The sequence below is a fragment of the Triticum aestivum genome, chromosome 1B, assembly GCF_018294505.1.
Source record: "Triticum aestivum cultivar Chinese Spring chromosome 1B, IWGSC CS RefSeq v2.1, whole genome shotgun sequence".
Classification (NCBI taxonomy): domain Eukaryota; kingdom Viridiplantae; phylum Streptophyta; class Magnoliopsida; order Poales; family Poaceae; genus Triticum; species Triticum aestivum.
Genome location: NC_057795.1, coordinates 498,906,620 through 498,929,623, shown reverse-complemented (window position 1 = coordinate 498,929,623; position 23,004 = coordinate 498,906,620). Strand labels below are relative to the sequence as shown.

Here is a 23,004-nt window from a genome sequence, read left to right as displayed (position 1 = left end):
TCATCGCATTGGAAGGGTGAAGGAAGTCCAATTAGCACAAACTCTAAACCATGAAGGAGATCATGTGAGAGTCTATGCGAGGGTGTTGACGGCTAAATCTTTGACTCGTTTCACTCCGCTCACGGTTGGAGGAGAGGGTGTCGCATATGGTTCACGTGAAATATGGGAAGGTTCCATTTTGGTGTGAAGTTTGTGCTCTAATGGGTCACAGGTAGGAGAAGTGTGCGGCGGAGTTTGGGAAGCAGGGGACATACAGTATGGCCGATGGATGTATGCTCAATGACAGACGGCTTCATATGATCCGCCAGCTGCAAGCCGTGTTCCGAGGGGAGGCTTTTTTGCGAAAGGGGCAAATGAGGAGGACGCAATCCCACCCATAGGAAACACAATTCCCAATATGTCGATCTGGGAGAGGATAGGATGACACTGGCATACTGCCACTAATCCCCTGAAGCCAGATGAAAATTTGAGGTGGAGGAGGATCCCGAAGATAGTATGGTTAGGAAAAAGTTGGATCTCTCGGGTGGTGAAATAGAAGATAAGGGGAAAGGCGAGGCCAACAAGAAGACCCCGCCGCTACCGCCGGTCTACGTCTTACCGCTGGAAGTGAAGAAACCAAGGAGGTCAGCATCATCGAATAGAAAATAGAACCTGGGAACATCATCGGCCTCACGAGGGGATGATCGCGGGCCTAATGGCTATCTTATGTTGGAACTGCGAGATAATAAGAGGGGTTGTGCGCCGACATTGCCCTGTCTGGTGGAGATTCAGGTCGCAAGCACCGTGCTGACAAGAAAATTGTGCTTTGATGGTGCTTCTGGAGTTGCGAGAAGTGATAGGAGTGAAGATTTATGTATCTACAAAAAGAACCCAATCCAGGTGAGCCTATGAGATTTTTCCGAGTATCATATTGATCTGTAGCCGGAGGAACAGGGGAAGGAACCGTGGCGTCTCACCTATTGGAACAGACAGGCTAACAAGTACGATTGTGGTCTTTTGATGTTCGAGAGACCTCGATGTAACTTGATCATGTTTTGGATGGTTTGTACTTCATGTGAACTTTCATAATTTATCCGAGTTATTTTTGCAAAAATAAATAAATTTACTCATCCAATTGAGCAATTATTTTGTTGAGTAAAATTCCATCGACGTAGCTGTGAAAAAAAAACATAGCTGCCTATCGGAAACGGAAATTGCTTTGTGCCCGCCGAAGCTCTCCGGTGCGTTGAGCAGAAAAAGCATGCGGGGCGACGGCAGGGACGTGCAGTCCGCCGGGCGAAGGCGCCGTCCAGGACCTACAGAGTTCGAACATCTCGCTGGCGCCGACGTGGACGTGCCTGCTTTGGGCACCGAAAGTTTTCTTGGGCGGCTAGGACGACAGGCCAGGTCGGAGCCCTTTCAAAACTCCAAATTTTGGCTCTCTCGTTCTGGGTACTACCAGCCGAAACTACGCATCATCATCCACCGTCAAGTGCGACTTTTTGTGACTCCGTGTCCCATCAGGCTCCACGCAGGACGGCACGAGCACACGTGCAATGTGCAGCAGCGCAGCGCATTGTTTTCTTCTTCCAAGAAAAAGAAGTCGACGCTCATCCGGCAACCCATGGGTGCATGGCCGCTCTTTTTCGAACCACACCTTCTCTTTGCAGGTAAATTACCCACACCTGATCCTGAGGATGCTACAATACTTTTCCCTCGCAAAAGAAAGAGGATGCTAAAATACTTCTTTTTCTAGGATCCCAAATAACTTGCACTTAACCTAAAAAAAATCACATTTGAGAAACCAGGAGCACATTTCCGCAACCCGTGGATGATAGTGAATGTCATCCCACCTCTTTTTGTCTTCATCGTCGTCTCGAATGCTTCCATGATAGTAAATGTGATGTGTTGCCACTGCTTGAAGGGAAATGACAAACATGCAACAGAAAGAGAAGAAAGTCGTCGATGAGCAAAATAAAGCATGCAAGAGGAAGGGACACTGGGTGCGGTGCGACATAGAAAGTTGGTGCACTGGACTCGGATTTTCCCCATGGTATGGAGGCGGGCGGCACAACCCATAACCCATGTCTTTTGATGTAAATCATGTAGCCATCTACACACTAAGAGCATCTCCAGCCGTTCGGCCCCAGGACGCCGAAAAAAGTCGTCTGGGACCAAACCGGCGCTGGCTTGGCGCGTGGGGGCGCCTACGGTCCCAGTCGACGCCCCGAGGTCGCCGTCAAAGTCGCATGTATTCAGCGATATTTCATCCAAATTTCTACAAAACTAGGCGATTTGACACAAACTCGGCGATACTTCATCGAAATTTATACAAAAGCAGACGAACATGCCAACTACGCCAATCCCTGCTATGCCGCGGCCACCGCTCGCCATTTACATGCCGAGAAGCGCATAGAAACGGATGTAGTCGTCGTCATTGTCGTGCGTGAAGGAAATATGCCCTAGAGGCAATAATAAAGTTATTATTTATTTCCTCATATCATGATAAATGTTTATTATTCATGCTAGAATTGTATTAATCGGAAACATGATACATGTGTGAATACATAGACAAACATATAGTCACTAGTATGCCTCTACTTGATTAGCTCATTAATCAAAGATGGTTATGTTTCCTAACCATTGACATGTGTTGTCATTTGATTAATGGGATCACATCATTAGGAGAATGAGGTGATTGACATGACCCATCCCGTTAGCTTAGCACTTGATCGTTTAATATTCTGCTATTGCTTCCTTCATGACTTATACATGTTCCTGTAACTATGAGAATTGTGTAACTCCCGTTTACCGGAGGAACACTTTGGGTACTACCAAACGTCACAACGTAACTGGGTGATTATAAAGGAGTACTACAGGTGTCTCCGAAGGTACATGTTGAGTTAGCATAATTCGAGATTAGGTTTTGTCACTCCGATTGTCGGAAAGGTATCTCTGGGCCCTCTCGGCAATGCTCATCACCTAAGCCTTGCAAGCATGTAACTAATGAGTTAGTTATAAGATGAAGTATTACAGAACGAGTAAAGAGACTTGTCGATAACGAGATTGAACTAGGTATTGGATACCGACGATCGAATCTCGGACAAGTAACATACCGATGACAAAGGGAACAACGTATGTTGTTATGCGGTTTGACCGATAAAGATCTTCGTAGAATATGTAGGAACCAATATGGGCATCCAGGTCCCGCTATTGGTTATTGACCAGAGATGTGTCTCAGTCATGTCTACATCGTTCTCGAACCGTAGGGTCCGCACGCTTAAGGTTTCGATGACAGTTATATTATGAGTTTATGTATTTTGATGTACTGAAGGTTGTTCGGAGTCCCGGATATGATTACGGACATGAAGAGGAGTCTCGAAATGGTCGAGGCATAAAGATTGATATATTGGACGGATATATTTGGACACCGGAAAGGTTCCGGAGAAGTTTGGAGCCCCGGGAGGTTACCGGAACCCCCCGGGAGGTATATGGGCCTTATTGGGCCCATGTAGGAGGAAGAGAGAAGGAGCAAGGGAGGGGGGCGCCCCCCCCCCCAAGCCCAATCCGAATTGGGGAGGGGGGCCGGCCCCCCCTTTCCTTTCTCCTTCCCCCTCTTCCTATTACTACTACTAGTACTACTTCCTAATACTAGTACTCTTTCCTTCCCCCTCCAAATAAGATAAGGAAAAGAGAGGGAAACCTACTTGGAGTAGGTTTCCCCCTCCTCATGGCGCGCCCCCCTAGGGCCGGCCACCTCCTCCCTCCCTCCTTTATATACGGGGGTAGGGGGGCACCCTAGAACACACAAGTTGATCATTGACCGTTCCTTAGCCGTGTGCGGTGCCCCCTCCACGATATTACACCTCGGTCATATTGTAGCGGTGCTTAGGCGAAGCCCTGCAACAGGAGAACATCAAGATCGTCACCACGCCGTCGTGCTGACGGAACTCCCCCTCGGCGCCTCTGCTGGATCGGAGATCGAGGGTGCGTCATCGAGCTGTACGCGTGTCAAGAACTCGGAGGTGCCGGAGTAACGGTACTTGGATCGGTTGAACCGGAGGACGTACGACTACTTCCTCTACGTTGCGTCAACGCTTCCGCTTCGGTCTACGAGGGTACGTAGACAACACTCTCCCCTCGTTGCTATATCATCACCATGATCTTGCGTGTGCGTAGGAATTTTTTTGAAATTACTACGTTCCCCAACAGTGGCATCCGAGCCTAGGTTTTATGCGTTGATGTTATATGCACGAGTAGAACACAAGTGAGTTGTGTACGATATAAGTCATACTGCCTACCAGCATGTCATACTTTGGTTCAGCGGTATTGTGAGATAAAGCGGCCCGGACCGACATTACGCGTACGCTTACGCGAGACTGGTTTCACCGTTACGAGCACTCGTGCTTAAAGGTGGCTGGCGGGTGTCTGTCTCTCTCACTTTAGTTGAACCGAGTGTGGCTACGCCCGGTCCTTGTGAAGGTTAAAACGGAGTCTATTTGACAAACTATCGTTGTGGTTTTGATGCGTAGGTGAGATTGGTTCTTGCTTAAGCCCGTAGCAGCCATGTAAAATTTGCAACAACAAAGTAGAGGACGTCTAACTTGTTTTTGCAGGGCATGTTGTGATGTGATATGGCCAAGACATGATGCTATATTTTATTGTATGAGATGATCATGTTTTGTAACCGAAGTTATCGGCAACTGGCAGGAGCCATATGGTTGTCGCTTTATTGTATGAAATGCAAACGCCCTGTAATTGCTTTACTTTATCTCTAAGCGGTAGCGATAGTCGTAGAAGCAATAGATGGCATAACGACAACGATGTTACGATGGAGATCAAGGTGTCGCGCTGGTGACGATGGTGATCACGACGGTGCTTCAAAGATGGAGATCACAAGCACAAGATGATGATGGCCATATCATATCACTTATATTGATTGCATGTGATGTTTATCCTTTATGCATCTTATCTTGCTTTGATTGACGGTAGCATTTTAAGATGATCTCTCACTAATTATCAAGAAGTGTTCTCCCTGAGTATGCACCGTTGCGAAAGTTCTTCGTGCTGAGACACCACGTGATGATCGGGTGTGATAGGCTCTACGTTCAAATACAACGGGTGCAAAACAGTTGCACACGCGGAATACTCAGGTTATACTTGACGAGCCTAGCATATACAGATATGGCCTCGGAACACGGGGACCGAAAGGTCGAGCGTGAATCATATAGTAGATATGATCAACATAGAGATGTTCACCATTGAAACTACTCCATCTCACGTGATGATCGGACATGGTTTAGTTGATTTGGATCATGTTATCACTTAGATGACTAGAGAGATGTCTGTCTAAGTGGGAGTTCTTTAGTAATATGATTAATTGAACTTAAATTTATCATGAACTTAGTACCTGATAGTATTTTGCTTGTCTATGTGTGTTTGTAGATAGATGGCTCGTGCTATTGTTCCGTTGAATTTTAATGCGTTCCTTGAGAAAGCAAAGTTGAAAGATGATGGTAGCAATTACATGGACTGGGTCCGTAACCTGAGGATTATCCTCATTGCTGCACAGAAGAGTTACGTCCTGGAAGCACCGCTGGGTGCCAGGCCTGCTGCTGATGCAACTGACGACGTTAAGAACGTCTGGCAGAGCAAAGCTGATGACTACTCTATAGTTCAGTGTGCCATGCTTTACGGCTTAGAACCGGGTCTTCAACGACGTTTTGAACGTCATGGGGCATATGAGATGTTCCAGGAGTTGAAGTTAATATTTCAAGCAAATGCCCGGATTGAGAGATATGAAGTCTCCAATAAGTTCTACAGCTGCAAGATGGAGGAGAACAGTTCTGTCAGTGAACATATACTCAAAATGTCTGGGTATAATAATCACTTGATTCAACTGGGAGTTAATCTTCCGGATGATAGCGTCATTGACAGAATTCTCCAATCACTGCCACCAAGCTACAAGAGCTTTGTGATGAACTATAATATGCAAGGGATGAACAAGACTATTCCCGAGCTCTTCGCGATGCTGAAAGCCGCGGAGGTAGAAATCAAAAAGGAGCATCAAGTGTTGATGGTCAACAAGACCACTGGTTTCAAGAAAAGGGGCAAAGGGAAGAAGAAGGGGAACTTCAAAAGGAACGGCAAACAAGTTGCTGCTCAAGTGAAGAAACCCAAGTCTGGACCTAAGCCTGAAACTGAGTGCTTCTACTACAAGCAGACTGGACACTGGAAGCGGAACTGCCCCAAGTATTTGGCGGATAAGAAGGATGGCAAAGTGAACAAAGGTATATGTGATATACATGTTATTGATGTGTACCTTACTAATGCTTGCAGTAGCACCTGGGTATTTGATACTGGTTCTGTTGCTAACATTTGCAACTCGAAACAGGGACTACGGATTAAGCCAAGATTAGCTAAGGACGAGGTGACGATGCGCGTGGGAAATGGTTCCAAAGTCGATGTGATCGCGGTCGGCACGCTACCTCTACATTACCATCGGGATTAGTTTTAGACCTGAATAATTGTTATTTGGTGCCTGCGTTGAGCATGAACATTATATCTGGATCTTGTTTGATGCGAGACGGTTATTCATTTAAATCAGAGAATAATGGTTGTTCTATTTATATGAGTAATATCTTTTATGATCATGCACCCTTGAAGAGTGGTCTATTTTTATTAAATCTCGATAGTAGTGATACACATATTCATAATGTTGAAGCCAAAAGATGCAGAGTTGATAATGATAGTGCAACATATTTGTGGCACTGCCGTTTAGGTCATATCGGTGTAAAACGCATGAAGAAACTCCATACTGATGGACTTCTGGAATCACTTGATTATGAATCACTTGGTACTTGCGAACCGTGCCTCATGGGCAAGATGACCAAAACACCGTTCTCCGGATCTATGGAGAGAGCAACAGATTTGTTGGAAATCATACATACAGATGTATGTGGTCTGATGAATGTTGAGGCTCATGGCGGATATCGTTATTTCCTCACCTTCACAGATGATTTGAGCAGATATGGGTATATCTACTTGATGAAGCACAAGTCTGAAACATTTGAAAAGTTCAAAGAATTTCAGAGTGAAGTAGAAAATCATCGTAACAAGAAAATAAAGTCTCTACGATCTGATCGTGGAGGAGAATATTTGAGTTACGAGTTTGGTTTACATTTGAAACAATGTGGAATAGTTTCGCAACTCACTCCACCTGGAACACCACAGCGAAATGGTGTGTCCGAACATCGTAATCGTACTTTACTTGATATGGTGCGATCTATGATGTCTCTTACCGATTTACCGCTATCGTTTTGGGGTTATGCTTTAGAGACGGCCGCATTCATGTTAAATAGGGCACCATCAAAATCCGTTGAGACGACGCCTTATGAATTGTGGTTTGGCAAGAAACCAAAGTTGTCGTTTCTCAAAGTTTGGGGCTGCGATGCTTATGTGAAGAAACTTCAACCAGATAAGCTCGAACCCAAATCGGAGAAATGTGTCTTCATAGGATACCCAAAGGAGACAATTGGGTACACCTTCTATCACAGATCTGAAGGCAAGATTTTCGTTGCTAAAATTGGATCCTTTCTAGAGAAGGAGTTTCTCTCGAAAGAAGTGAGTGGGAAGAAAGTAGAACTTGATGAGATAACTGTATCTACTCCCTTATTGGAAAGTAGTTCATCACAAGAACTGGTTCCTGTGACAACTACACCAATTAGTGAGGAAGCTAATGATATTGATCATGAAACTTCAGATCAAGTTTCTACTGAACCTCGTAGGTCTACCAGAGTAAGATCCGCACCAGAGTGGTACGGAAATCCTATTCTGGAAGTCATGTTACTAGACCATGATGAACCTACGAACTATGAGGAAGCGATGATGAGCCCAGATTCCGCAAAATGGCTAGAGGCCATGAAATCTGAGATAGGATCCATGTATGAAAACAAAGTATGGACTTTGGTTGACTTGCCCGATGATCGGCAAGCCATTGAGAATAAATGGATCTTTAAGAAGAAGACTGACGCTGATGGTAATGTTACTGTCTACAAAGCTCGAGTTGTTGCAAAAGGTTTTCGACAAGTTCAAGGGGTTGACTACGATGAGACTTTCTCACCCGTAGCGATGCTTAAGTCTGTTCGAATCATGTTGGCTATTGCTGCATTTCATGATTATGAAATTTGGCAAATGGATGTCAAGACTGCATTCTTGAATGGATTTCTAGAAGAAGAGTTGTATATGATGCAACCTAAAGGTTTTGTTGATCCAAAAGGTGCTGACAAAGTGTGCAAGCTCCAACGTTCCATTTATGGACTGGTGCAAGCATCTTGGAGTTGGAATAAACGTTTTGATAGTGTGATCAAAGCATATGGCTTTATACAGACTTTTGGAGAAGCCTGTATTTACAAGAAAGTGAGTGGGAGCTCTGTAGCATTTCTAGTTTTATATGTTGATGACATATTATTAATTGGAAATGATATAGAATTTCTGGATAGCATAAAGGGATACTTGAATAAAAGTTTTTCTATGAAAGACCTCGGTGAAGCTGCTTACATATTGGGCATCAAGATCTATAGAGATAGATCAAGACGCTTAATAGGACTTTCACAAAGTACATACCTTGACAAAATTTTGAAAAAGTTCAAAATGGATCAGGCAAAGAAAGGATTCTTGCCTGTGCTACAAGGTGTGAAGTTGAGTCAAACTCAATGCCCGACCACAGCAGAAGATAGAGAGAAAATGAAAGATGTTCCCTATGCTTCAGCCATAGGCTCTATCATGTATGCAATGCTGTGTACCAGACCTGACGTATGCTTAGCAATAAGCTTGGCAGGTAGGTACCAAAGTAATCCAGGAGTGGATCACTGGACAGCGGTCAAGAACATCCTGAAATACCTGAAAAGGACTAAGGATATGTTTCTCGTATATGGAGGTGACAAAGAGCTAGTCGTAAATGGTTACGTCGATGCAAGCTTTGACACTGATCCGGACGATTCTAATCGCAGACCGGATACGTGTTTTTATTTAACAGTGGAGCTGTAAGTTGGTGCAGTTCTAAATAAAGCGTCGTGGCGGGATCTACATGTGAAGCGGAGTACATAGCTGCTTCTGAAGCAGCAAATGAAGGAGTCTGGATGAAGGAGTTCATTTCCGATCTAGGTGTCATACCTAGTGCATCGGGACCAATGAAGATCTTCTGTGACAATACTGGTGCAATTGCCTTGGCAAAGGAATCCAGATTTCACAAGAGGACCAAGCACATCAAGAGACGCTTCAATTCCATTCGGGACCAAGTCCAAGTGGGAGACATAGAGATTTGCAAGATACATACGGATCTGAATGTTGCAGACCCGTTGACTAAGCCTCTCTCGCGAGCAAAACATGATCAGCACCAAGACTCCATGGGTGTTAGAATCATTACTATGTAATCTAGATTATTGACTCTAGTGCAAGTGGGAGACTGAAGGAAATATGCCCTAGAGGCAATAATAAAGTTATTATTTATTTCCTCATATCATGATAAATGTTTATTATTCATGCTAGAATTGTATTAACCGGAAACATGATACATGTGTGAATACATAGACAAACATATAGTCACTAGTATGCCTCTACTTGACTAGCTCATTAATCAAAGATGGTTATGTTTCCTAACCATTGACATGTGTTGTCATTTGATTAATGGGATCACATCATTAGGAGAATGAGGTGATTGACATGACCCATCCCGTTAGCTTAACACTTGATCGTTTAGTATTCTGCTATTGCTTCCTTCATGACTTATACATGTTCCTGTAACTATGAGAATTGTGTAACTCCCGTTTACCGGAGGAACACTTTGGGTACTACCAAACGTCACAACGTAACTAGGTGATTATAAAGGAGTACTACAGGTGTCTCCGAAGGTACATGTTGAGTTAGCATAATTCGAGATTAGGTTTTGTCACTCCGATTGTCGGAAAGGTATCTCTGGGCCCTCTCGGCAATGCTCATCACCTAAGCCTTGCAAGCATGTAACTAATGAGTTAGTTATAAGATGAAGTATTACAGAACGAGTAAAGAGACTTGTCGATAACGAGATTGAACTAGGTATTGGATACCGACGATCGAATCTCGGACAAGTAACATACCGATGACAAAGGGAACAACGTATGTTGTTATGCGGTTTGACCGATAAAGATCTTCGTAGAATATGTAGGAACCAATATGGGCATCCAGGTCCCGCTATTGGTTATTGACCAGAGATGTGTCTCAGTCATGTCTACATCGTTCTCGAACCGTAGGGTCCGCACGCTTAAGGTTTCGATGACAGTTATATTATGAGTTTATGTATTTTGATGTACTGAAGGTTGTTCGGAGTCCCGGATATGATTACGGACATGAAGAGGAGTCTCGAAATGGTCGAGGCATAAAGATTGATATATTGGACGGATATATTTGGACACCGGAAAGGTTCCGGAGAAGTTTGGAGCCCCGGGAGGTTACCGGAACCCCCCGGGAGGTATATGGGCCTTATTGGGCCCATGTAGGAGGAAGAGAGAAGGAGCAAGGGAGGGGGGCGCCCCCCCCCCCAAGCCCAATCCGAATTGGGGAGGGGGGCCGGCCCCCCCTTTCCTTTCTCCTTCCCCCTCTTCCTATTACTACTACTAGTACTACTTCCTAATACTAGTACTCTTTCCTTCCCCCTCCAAATAAGATAAGGAAAAGAGAGGGAAACCTACTTGGAGTAGGTTTCCCCCTCCTCATGGCGCGCCCCCCTAGGGCCGGCCACCTCCTCCCTCCCTCCTTTATATACGGGGGTAGGGGGGCACCCTAGAACACACAAGTTGATCATTGATCGTTCCTTAGCCGTGTGCGGTGCCCCCCTCCACGATATTACACCTCGGTCATATTGTAGCGGTGCTTAGGCGAAGCCCTGCAACAGGAGAACATCAAGATCGTCACCACGCCGTCGTGCTGACGGAACTCCCCCTCGGCGCCTCTGCTGGATCGGAGATCGAGGGTGCGTCATCGAGCTGTACGCGTGTCAAGAACTCGGAGGTGCCGGAGTAACGGTACTTGGATCGGTTGAACCGGAGGACGTACGACTACTTCCTCTACGTTGCGTCAACGCTTCCGCTTCGGTCTACGAGGGTACGTAGACAACACTCTCCCCTCGTTGCTATATCATCACCATGATCTTGCGTGTGCGTAGGAATTTTTTTGAAATTACTACGTTCCCCAACAGTGCGCCCCGTCGGAGCCGCCCCCGTCCCTACTGCACCCCTGGCCAGGGTCGCCAACGTGCGGTGGTGGGTTGGACGGGCCGGCCTCGTTCTCCTCGTCGTTGTCGAAGACGATGCCGCCACCCTCCTCGCGTCCGGCGTGGCGCCACCCTCCTCGCGTCTGCGCCGCCGGGCCTTGCGGCGGCGCCGGGCCTGGAGCTCCTTGTACGCCCGACGTTGGCGGAGCACCTCCTTGCGGACGTAGTCCTCCTTCGCCCACTTGAAGACGACCTCGTCGTCGCGGGCCACCATGGCCGCGTGCTCCGGCTTCACGGGGAGCAGCCCCAGCTCGGGCTTTGGCCGGACCAGGTGGAGGGAGCGCGGGAAGGGGCTCGCGCCCTCGTTGATGACGAGGGCGCTGCTACGGGTGCGACGTCGGAGCGGCATCCCTTCTGGCTCCGGCTTGACGGGGCGCAACCCCGACTCGAGCTTCGGCCGGACCAGGCGGAGGGAGCGCGGGGAGGGGCTGGCGCCCTCGTTGATGACGAGGGCGCCGCTACGTGTGCGGCGTCGGAGCAGCATCCCTTCCGGCTCCGGCTTGACGGGGCGGAGCGCCGGCGAGCCCGAGGAGAGTGAGCCGGAGCCCGACGAGGAGGACGCGGACACAACTTCGGTGCCTTAAAGGCACCTGCCTTTGGGTCATTGACATGTGGGCCAGCCACCTGTTGGGCCCACATGTCATAGACACAAAGGCACGTGCCTTAAGGCACCGAAGCATTGTCCGGAGGACGCCCCCGGCTCCATTCGCCGTGGCGTCCAGGAGCTGCCACGACGGCGAGAGAAGGACGGCCGCGGCGGATACTCAAGGCGCGGCGTGTTGCCGGTCTCGATGTGGTCGAGGATGGCCTCGAGGGTGCGGCCGAGCACGCCCCACCACTCGCGCCACCCGTCGGCGTTATGGCATCCGCGGGGGATGATGTCGTTGGCGCAGGCGATCTGCTCTGCACGGTGGTGCTCAAAAAACATCGTCCATGGTGTGTGGCTGTCGGCAGCGTACCTCGACTCGTTCCGTTGCGCCTCCGTCAGCGACGAGCGGATGCGGGCGATCTCGGCCCACCGTGCAGCCTCTTCGTGCACCAGTGGCACCGAGACGCTGCCGTCGCTCAACTTCTACGCCCCCGACACACGCATGTTTGGGGGCGCCGGATATTCGGCCTCGTAGAGGAGGCGCACATCCGTATCTTCGAGATGGCGGCGGCCGAAGCCGTTCGCCGCCGCGCCGTCGCTTGGGTACCTCTCAGCCATTGCTCGTCGGCGTGAAAAGGGGAATGTGTTGCTTTGTGTGCCGATGGGAGGCGAATGTGTGGCTGCCCGATGGGGAGATCGACTTTTATAGCCGCAGCGGGGCGGCGAGAGCCTACATGCCGGGTGACGCGTGGCGGGAGCAGGTGGGACGCGCGTCGGTGGCGCCTTCACTGCGCCGCCCGTGAGGCATCAATGAAGATTGACCAGCGGCAGCACGGCAGCCTTGGCATTGGTTCCCGCGGTAACCGAGGTAGTGAGGACGACGAAACGACGTCTCGCTGACTCGGCGGACCCATCCCCTTTCGCGCCAAAAACGCGTCCCCCAGCGTCCCCAGACGCCCCCCAGCGCACCGGGTTCGGCCTAGGTCCGCCGGCGCAAGTTTCGGCCCAAACCGACAAAAAACGGGCTCATGAGACGCGGCTGGGCCGATTTTCGGCCGCCGACGTCAAAAAAACACCTGGGGGGCTTCTTGTGGGCGCGGTCGGAGATGCTCTAAGTATTTTTCTGATAATCCGGCATCGACTTGCATTCATCGCAAACACTTTAAAATAACATCAAATTTAGATCTAATGCAAGTATGGGTGCTCATTTACCATTCGATATTTCTTTACCGTTCCATTTTATTTCTATTTTTTTATAGCAAAAACAAAAGGGGAAAGACACGAAATCTCCGGCACAGCTCCACATTATTACGCACACTACGAGGGACCCGGGCGCAAAACCCACGCGGCGGAGCGGAGGCCCGAAACTCGGCCACGGCACCGGGGCCGTTTCCTACGGGCGGCGTGCCTTTTCTAGCATGGACGCGTATAAAGCACCACCCAGGCAACCAACGCCTTTACGCCATCCGCCGTATTCCTTCCTTCGTCTCGCCGCAGTCCACCTCGCTTCATCCGCCGAGCAGAGCCCTCCAGACGCCATCCACGCTCCCGTGAACAGGTGACGCTCCCCTCCCACCCCCTGCTCCCCCCCTCGATCCGTTTGATCTGAAACCCAAATCTGTCGAGTTCCACTCCCCCCTCAGGTAGATCGCCTCGCTAGCTTCTGTTTTGATCGGTGAACCTCAAGTTCTTTTCGGTTTCTTGTGCTGTGGGCGAATTTTGCTGCTCGGTGGTTGGGTGATCCCTTCCGGAGCATGGAATTTTTCCGGGGTGAGTGGATGATCTGAGGATGTGTTTATCGCGCGGGCTCCCTGGTGTTGCTGGAGATAATTGCGAACTGTTCATTTTGCTTTTGTGGGGTTTTTTTCCCCTTGCCTCGAAATGTTTTTCGTCTTGTAGACGGTGCGCGGATTCTAGTGCCGTGCCGTGACAATATCTTCAGTTAGCACTAGCGAGACAGCAAGGCGAATTATACTGTTTTTTAATGCTTCCATGCTTAATCTATGTGTGGCCCGTGATGTCATGATAAGTGCGATTCACTTTAGAAATTGGGATCGGGAAAGACTAAGAGCCCAAGTTTGTCTTACTCTGCATTATTGATTGATAATTTAGCCGCGGCATGCCAACTTCGATTAGGTGCATGTTTGGGGTTTTGCTTGGCTATCCGCCTCAGGAATTAGGCCAGCCAGTGTTGTTATAAATTCTTAATAAAAGGGTGTATGGAAGAAAAACTTTCAACCAACCAAAATACTGAATTCTTTAACACGTTATTATGCTTAAAAAATTAATGTCATGTTTCTAAATTGATGCTTGGATTGTTGAAAATGTAGTTGCATATAATCAGATGGTGTTCCTCAATTGCTTTATCCCACCAGATGACAGATACATGTGTGCCTTTGTCACTTTCAGGCACTCTGAACCGCTGATATTATGGGTTTACTTGCTTTTGTATGGAAGCATTTCTGACAGTTTAGGTGTTTATACAGAAACTTGCTCTTATACCAATCTACCATTGCAGATTTCTTACAGGAAACTTGACAAATGGCTGATGAGGATGTTCAACCTATCGTGTGCGATAACGGCACTGGAATGGTCAAGGTTGTTATTCAGCACAAGATCCTTTGAACATTAAAAAATAACATGCTCTCCCAAACTAACTGATCACATTCCTGATGTTTGGCAGGCTGGTTTTGCCGGTGATGATGCACCCAGGGCTGTCTTTCCTAGCATTGTAGGAAGGCCACGCCATACCGGTGTCATGGTTGGTATGGGCCAAAAGGATGCCTATGTGGGCGATGAAGCTCAAGCAAAGAGAGGTATCCTGACTTTGAAGTACCCCATTGAACATGGCATTGTCAACAACTGGGATGACATGGAGAAAATATGGCATCACACGTTCTACAACGAGCTCCGTGTCGCACCAGAGGATCATCCTGTGTTGCTGACTGAGGCCCCTCTCAACCCCAAGGCCAACAGAGAGAAAATGACCCAGATCATGTTCGAAACCTTCAGTTGCCCAGCAATGTATGTCGCAATCCAGGCCGTTCTGTCCTTGTATGCCAGCGGTCGAACAACTGGTATGTCTGCCGCCTTGTTTGAAACAGTTTTTTTTTTTGAAAGGAAAACTTACTCCATTACACATACGGGCCAACAAAATCGCTGGCAACCGCTTCAGTTACAAAGTTTGGTACATCTGACAACCACATACATATATCTGGCTCAACCAAACTCGCGCCAAATGACGCTAGCTTATGGGCAGCTACATTACAGGACCTGGGACACCAATTGATAAAAGCAGACTGAAAATAGTACAAGAGTTTAAACTTTGCTTCTCGAAACAGGGCACCGAAAACTGAATTATCGTAGGCGTCTCCGTCAATAGCTTGTTTCAGCACCAATGCATCCGTTTCGAAGATTACATTCCTGCATCCCAACTCACTTGCTCTCTCCACGGCATATAACAGGGCAATTGTTTCTGCTTGAATTGCCTCAGAGAGTCTTGACAATCTCCCTGCCCCTGCTGCTTCTACTCCTCCTTCAGAGTTTCTGATAATGAAACCCCATCCTCCCTTCTTTGTGTCCTTTGTGAAGGCTCCGTCTATATTTATCTTTAGATAATTTTCCTCTGGCGGTTTCCAACAACTATCCTTGGTCGTTGTTTTTTTAGTACATTTCCTCTTAAAAAACTCGTCAGATTCTCTATCATGCTTTTCGAGGGATTCTAGAATTTCAGTTGTACTTCTTATAGCCTCTCCTTTATTAGCTTTATTTCTCTCGTGCCACCAAAGCCACATAAGAATACTTGCTCTTGCACTCTTCCTCTGATCAAGCTCAAAAATTCGAATGAGCACATCTTTCGGACTACAACAAATGCTAAGATTTTCCCTTATATCCTCCATTTGAGCCGCCCTCCATATGTGCTTCACTGGTTTGCATTTGAAGAAGGTGTGCCCTCCATCCTCATCAGTACGTAAGCATACTGGGCACCATGGGTCTGCTTTAACTCCTCGCTGAATTAGTTTTTGTCTCAATGGCAGACTGTTTCTTGCCATTCTCCATAAAAAGTGCAAGATTTTTGTCGGTAGCGGAAGCCTCCATATTTTCTCCCACTCAAAGGGTAAGTGGTCAGCTGTTGTGCCAGATGCAGAAGCAATACCATGGATAGACTTCCTTGCATCTGTTTCAATGGCCACTCGATAAGCTGATTTCACAGAGAATAAGCCCCTTTTATCAAAGTGCCATGCAAGCCAGTCCTCGTTGCCTTCGCTGATTGGTATTTGCAGAATTTCCTCTGCATCTTTCTCATTAAACGTTTGTTTTATTAGGTCTTCATCCCAATCACCATCTACTGGGTTAATTAGTTCTGAGACTTTGTGGAGGATGACATTCCTTCTTTGGGGAGTGGCTGGTTTTCTACTCTTACCTCGTGGGATCCATGGGTCATTCCATATGTTCACCTTCTCACCATTGCCTATTCTCCAGATTACACCTTCTCTTAGCAGTGAACTCCTTTAAGGATGCTTCTCCACGAATAAGACATGCCATCCTTTGGCACTGCTCTAATAATCTGACCTGATGGGTAGTATTTCGCAGATAGAACTCTAGCGCAAAGAGAGTTGGGCGCATTTGCTAACCTCCATGCTTGCCTCGCTAACATGGCTCTGTTAAACACATGGAGATCCCTGAAACCTAGATCTCCATCCTTCTTTGGCAGCATCATATGTTCCCGACTAACCCAATGGATTTTATGTTCTTTGTCCATATTACTCCATCAGTATCTGCAGATCATCTCACTAATCTGGTTACATAAAGTCTTGGTCAGATCAAAACATGCCATTGCAAAGACCGGGACTGCTTGGGCTACGGCCTTTATTAGAATCTCTTTACCCGCCGTTGAGAGCATTTTTTCTTTCCATCCTTGAACTTTCCTCCAAATTTTGTCTTTGAGGTAGGCAAATGCCTTTTCTTTTGATCTTCCTATGTACACTGGCAGCCCTAAATACTTCTCTGTTCTTGCCTCCCTTGTAATATGCAATGCTGACATGATCATATTCTTCTGCTGATGCTGGGTATTCTTGCTAAACATTATGGCAGATTTCTCCTTATTGATTACTTGACCTGAGCAACCAGCATATGTCTCCAGGATATGATTTATCTCTATTGCAGTCCTATTTTCAGCTTTGAAGAGCAGTAAAGAATCATCTGCAAAGAGGAGATGATTAATGCTTGGAGCTCTTTTGCATACTTTGATGCCTATTATTTTTCCACGTTCCTCCGCTTTCTGCAGCATTGATGAGAGGCCCTCAGAACAAATAAGAAATAAATATGGAGATAGAGGGTCTCCTTGTCGGAGACCTCTCCCTGGGATGATTACATTCGTAGTATCATTATTCACCTTTATTTGATAACGAACCGTGGTGACGCAGTTCATAATGAGCTTGACCCAAGAAGAGTTAAACCCCATCTTTATCATCATGTCCCTCAAGAAACTCCATTCAACTCGATCGTACGCCTTGCTCATGTCGAGTTTGAGTGCTGCAAAGCTGGCTTTCCCTCTTCTTTTATTCTTTAGTCTTGTTTGAAACAGTTGCCGCTGAAGTTCACTGGATAGGGTGGTTGACAACTTTTTCTTTCTGCAGGTATTGTGCTCGACTCTGGTGATGGTGTGAGCCACACTGTTCCAATCTATGAGGGATACACGCTTCCTCATGCTATCCTTCGTTTGGACCTTGCTGGCCGTGACCTCACGGATAATCTAATGAAGATCCTCACAGAAAGAGGGTACTCCCTCACAACAACCGCTGAGCGGGAAATTGTCAGAGACATAAAGGAGAAGCTTGCTTACGTGGCCCTTGATTATGAGCAGGAGCTGGAAACGGCTAGGAGCAGCTCCTCTGTGGAGAAGAGCTATGAGATGCCTGATGGTCAGGTTATAACAATTGGTTCAGAAAGGTTCAGGTGCCCTGAGGTGCTATTCCAGCCATCTCATGTTGGTATGGAAGTTCCTGGTATACACGAAGCGACATACAATTCCATCATGAAGTGTGATGTTGATATCAGAAAGGATCTGTATGGTAATGTTGTTCTCAGTGGAGGTTCTACCATGTTTCCTGGAATTGCTGATCGCATGAGCAAGGAGATCACGGCCCTTGCTCCTAGCAGTATGAAGGTTAAAGTTATTGCACCACCTGAAAGGAAATACAGTGTCTGGATCGGTGGCTCTATTTTGGCCTCTCTTAGCACTTTCCAGCAGGTTAGTATATTTCCCCCTCTCAGTGGAAGTTGCATATACATTACTCCTATCTTTGCTCAACAATTTTTTATAGCGCTCTTCGGGGTAATTTTTTCTCAGCATGTTCAACTTTCAATTGACTTAGAATCCTTATTCATGATCCACTTTCAGTTTGGGTTGGTAGGGTATGCATTAACTATTTTAGAGAATTCAATCTGAATATACATTTAATTCATGTTTTTAAGAAATTGCCATATAATATTCTAATTAACATAGATGGTCATATCCTCTGCTTGAACTTTTAGATATTTCTAGTATGCCATTTTACCAGAATATGAAAAAAATAGTACTCCCTCTGTTCATAAATATAGTATGTTCTAACTTTTCTGATGTATATAGACACATTTTAGTGTGTTTGTTCACTCATTTTAGTCCGTATATACTCCATATTGAAATGTCCAAAACATTTTTATTTTCTTCTCCTACGTATAGTGTTGGTCTTATATGACGTTGCTATTTGTCGAAGTGCTTTTGTGTGCATGTGTTGGTGTTGGTTGTGTGCATCCTAGCTATGCAGAGGCCTGTTGTGCATGCTCAATGTGTTTGTATCGTCTGGATGGTTCATTTTGAGCAAATGAAATTTATCATTTATTGAAAATCTTATACTCCCTCCGTTCCAAAATAAGTGTCTCAACTGTACTAAGCTTGAGACAGTTATTTTGGGACAGAGGGAGTATTTGTGAACGGAGGGACCGAGGGAGTATCTTCCAAGAGGTTATGAAATCTGTAATATGTTATGATTGCCTTTGCAACCAAAGAATAGGCCAGTAGCTCGTGGAGGGGAGGCTGTTTAAGAAGTGCTTCTAGGACCAGATCCGGTGCGTTGTTCCGAATCGATTCTTAACATCAATTTGTTCCTAATGGCAGATGTGGATCTCCAAGGCAGAGTACGACGAGTCTGGTCCCGGCATTGTCCACATGAAGTGCTTCTGAAGAGTCGGGGAAGGTTGTTTACAAAGGGGACTTTGCTGCCAAGAATATATAGTAGTACATGGTACATGGTTAGTGTTCTGTAGAAGATGTGTACCCTCAGAGGAATAAGGGGTACAGGAAAATCAGTCTCGGTTCAGCTTTTCCTTTTGGCACAATTGCATGGCCTTGCATGGTGCTTGCCTGCTGTATGAAATAATGAAATGGAACATATGTGTATGCCTAAGCGACATTGTGTGGTACGCCATACTCGTGGCCCTGGTTGAAATCGTAGTGACACTGAAACTATGCTGCCAGAGAAGGCCTGCTGCCCCCTCGCAGCCAGACTAGACGACCGCCAAGGGCGCGTGCACATCTGAACCCAGCCTGACTTTGAAAAAACAGCCTCATATGCGACATATGCAAGTTGTTTGGTTGCCTGCACATAGGCTTTCTGCATTAGGGGATCAACTTTGGCACGTTGTTTGTTTGCCTGCATTGTCTCGGCTTACAACTTGCCTGCATTGTCTCGACATACAACTACACGTTGTTTGGTTGCCCGCATGGGGTGTGATTAAGAGCTAGCACTTGCACTTAGCACACATGATTAAGAGCTAGGAGAGAAAGGGGGAGAAGAAATGCAGTATGTGCCGAACCATGGCGACCGCGGAGGATAGTGGTCGTGGCGCCGGACCATGGCGACTGCGGAGGATAGTGGTCGTGGCGCCGGACCATGGCGACTGCGGTTGATAGTGGTTGTGACGTCGTGTCCGACATGACGAGTATGGAGTCATGGACGAGCGACCCCGTCGGCGGCACGGCGAGCGACACCGTCGGCAAACTAGTTGCGGTGCTCGCGCAAAGACAGTCGACAGAGGAGGAGAATGCAGTGCTCGCGCCATGGTACCGTCAGTGCAGTGGACGAGAGAGGAGGCCGAGATGATCGACGCCGAAAACGACTCCAGTGTAGTAGGGCGAGAGTGAGGAGGCCAAGATGATCGACTCCGTCAGCGGCGTGGCGAACTGCAGAGTGCATGGAGGCAGGGGATACAAGAAAGTAGTGTACACGCCATTGCAGCGCCAATGCAGTAGCAGGAGGACAGAAAGTAGGCCGAGATGAGTGACGTCAGAAACGACTCTGGTATAGTAGGACGTGGGCAAGGAAATCAACGGGAAGGGCTTCGCCGTCGAGAGGGACGAATAGGAGGGCTCTGAGCAGAGGACATATGAGCTTGACATGGCGGCATCAGTGCAATTGACTGCTGTTTAAAGAGAGATAAAGCTACGATCGTCGAAACCCAAAACTTACAACATGAATGTTGTGAGGAACTGCGAGATTAGGCTGCTGGTTAAAGGAAATTTCAAATGATCGATCGTGCGCGATGAATCTGACAAAATTCATCCAGAATAGCTCCAAACGAAAAGAAGAAATTAAAAACTTACGACTGACGAAACTACGAACCGATCGCCTTAATAGAGCCGTAGCATCGAGGTGCATTTTTTCGTGTGGAGCTTACCTCGAATCGAAGCACCGTTGTGTAGATCAGAGGGAGGAGATTAGATAGGAGCTTACTAGAGGTTGAAGAAGACCTCACCTAATCACCTCGCATCCCTCCCGTCTCCACTCGTGCAAGGGTCCGCTCGCTTGCGCTCGGCTCAGCCTGACTCGTGAGAAACTGCTGATTCGATCATTTCCAGCGAGCCAGGCTTTGGACTGTTTTAAGAAGCGTGCGATGCAGGCCCAACAATGAAACGAGACAACCAAATAGGCGTCTTCCTTCCCGCGCGGGTCTGGTTGAGCTCGATACTGGCAACCAAACATGTCCCAAGTGCCACAGGGCTACCGGCGGTGGGCGCAGAAAGATCGGGCGGGGAAAACGAGGTTTGAACCCCACGACTTCTGGCGCGATGTACTTCCTCACTCCCAATTGGTTCATAGATTCCGGATTTTTAGCTCGTATCTACTGGAAGACTAGGACTCCAATCTATCCCCCGTTAAGCCGCCCTATTCTATTATCAGACAAAATGGAGAGAAGCCCATCTAATAGAAATGGCATTCACTTCTTACTTCCTTTTAGTCCTATATTATCATGAGACCATTCACTTCTTGCTTCCTTTTGGTCCTATATTATTACGAGACAAAATGGAGATGAACTCATCCGCTAGAAATGATTACTCAGTTGGCTGCATCACTTTTACTAGTTGGTTGTCTATACGGTGCTAGTTGCTCTGCTTAGTTGGTTTTTGCTATTTCCCCCTCTGCTGTGTGCAACTAGGGACTCTTGTTTGTGCAATTTAGCACCAATGCTTGCCAGTTTTCCAATATAGTCTACCCAATCCACCAGCCTTGTGGTGGCTGTGGTGGTTCATGTGTTTTCTCCTGCTTTGTGCAACTAGGGGCCCCTTGATTGTGCAAATTAGTACCAATGCTTGCCAATTTTTCATTTTAATTTTTCTCAATGTGCAAGTCTTTGTTGTGGATGTGGTTGTTTTCATGCGTTTCCCCTCATGTGCAATTAGGGACGCTTATTTTTGCAAATCAGCACTGAATGGTTGCTAATTTTTCAATATAGTATGCACAATTGTTTTGCTAGATTTTTTGCTTGTTCCAGTTTGCACAAGTTATCTTACTTAGCTTGTTGCCTTTAGTTAACTATTTTTTGCCTAGTTATTACTTGTCACAGTTGGTAAATAATACATAGGCATAAAATAGTTAGTTGGCTTATATGCTGTCCAGTTTGCACAATGTTTACTGCCTAGTTGGCTGCATCATTGTAGTAGTTGGTTGTCCACATGTTTTTTTTTGTTTTTTGCATTTTGTGTCCTGCTTATGTGTAGATGTCTGTAGGTCAAAGCAACTTTCTATGATTTCCCTAGTTTGTTTCCGTATCTTCTAACTATGTTTTCTTTTGTTGTATTTCCTCCCGCAGGGCAAAAATGGTTATAATAGGAGGAGATGCGGATGGCAATGAAGAAGATGTATTTCTTTTCACTTTTTTCTGTGTTTTTGAGTTGTTTTCAACTTATGCATGTATGCTAATGTCCTTTTTTCATGTTTTCTTTTTGGGTTGCTTAATCAGCGTTCTGGAAGTCAGTCGCTTCGCCGGAGGTCGAAGCGTCCTGCTAATCGCCAGCCACGACCTGCGTGGAGTGTTGAGCAGGGAGAGGATGTTGAGGTAAGTGGCATGCTGATGACACAAGCCCATTTTTCGGTTTTGTTTGGGTCATATAACATTTTTTTTATTTTTTCCCATGCTCATGTTTTTATTTTTTCTTAGGATGCTGAGTAGTTCCGTGTTGTAAAGCAGCTTAGACGTGCAACAGTTGGAAAGGAAGTTGAGTCATCTTCTAGGGTAAGTAAATTTCTCGAATATAAGTGTTTCTCACTTTTTTAGACGCTGATGAAATTATGCAGCAGTTCTCACCACTATTTTTGTTTTTAGTTTGTCAATAACAACCTTTTAGTTGACATCTCTAGTCATTTTTGATCTAAATACAGTTGACATTAGTTGGCATTAGTTGGCATCTTGTAGTTGACAAGTTGGCTTTTTTATAGTTGACATCACTCGTCATTTTTTTGTGCAGGTAGCAGTTGCTGGAAGAGCTGTCGCATCTTCCGCAACAGATGCTGAGGTATGTGGTTTTTTTTTGTGTTTATGAGCTATTGAACAGTTCCTTGCAAACCTTTTTTTAGTTGTTGTTATCTTGTTGCAATATCATTTCTTATTGTTGCACATCCGTTAGAACTTTTTGTAGTTGCCAGGTATCGTATATTTTCTTAGTTTTTTTTGAAGGTTGCACACTGGCAGTTTTTCAGTTGTCCTCATGATCTTTATTAGTTGCACAAATACATCATATTAGTTGGCATGATCCATTTTATGAATATATAGCTTTTTCCAATACTGATCCAAATGATGATTGTCAGAT

At 46.4% G+C, this 23,004-nt stretch overlaps 2 protein-coding genes across 2 annotated transcripts; one reads left to right on the top strand and one right to left on the bottom strand.

Moving 5' to 3' along the window:
* The first annotated feature begins 13,231 nt into the window (after window positions 1-13,231).
* Window positions 13,232-19,340, top strand: LOC542814 (actin-7). Its single transcript, XM_044554036.1, has 5 exons — window positions 13,232-13,434; window positions 14,395-14,474; window positions 14,560-14,953; window positions 17,516-18,129; window positions 19,036-19,340. Exons 2-5 carry the CDS (start codon window positions 14,418-14,420, stop codon window positions 19,099-19,101), a joined length of 1,131 nt encoding a protein of 376 aa, XP_044409971.1. The 5' UTR covers window positions 13,232-13,434; window positions 14,395-14,417; the 3' UTR covers window positions 19,102-19,340.
* LOC123134892 (uncharacterized) lies at window positions 16,604-17,502 on the bottom strand. Its single transcript, XM_044554046.1, has 2 exons — window positions 17,272-17,502; window positions 16,604-17,157 (listed from the first exon to the last, which is right to left on the bottom strand). The coding sequence occupies exons 1-2, from the start codon at window positions 17,395-17,397 to the stop codon at window positions 16,648-16,650; spliced, it is 636 nt and encodes a 211-aa protein (XP_044409981.1). The 5' UTR covers window positions 17,398-17,502; the 3' UTR covers window positions 16,604-16,647.
* Window positions 19,341-23,004: the final 3,664 nt, after the last annotated feature.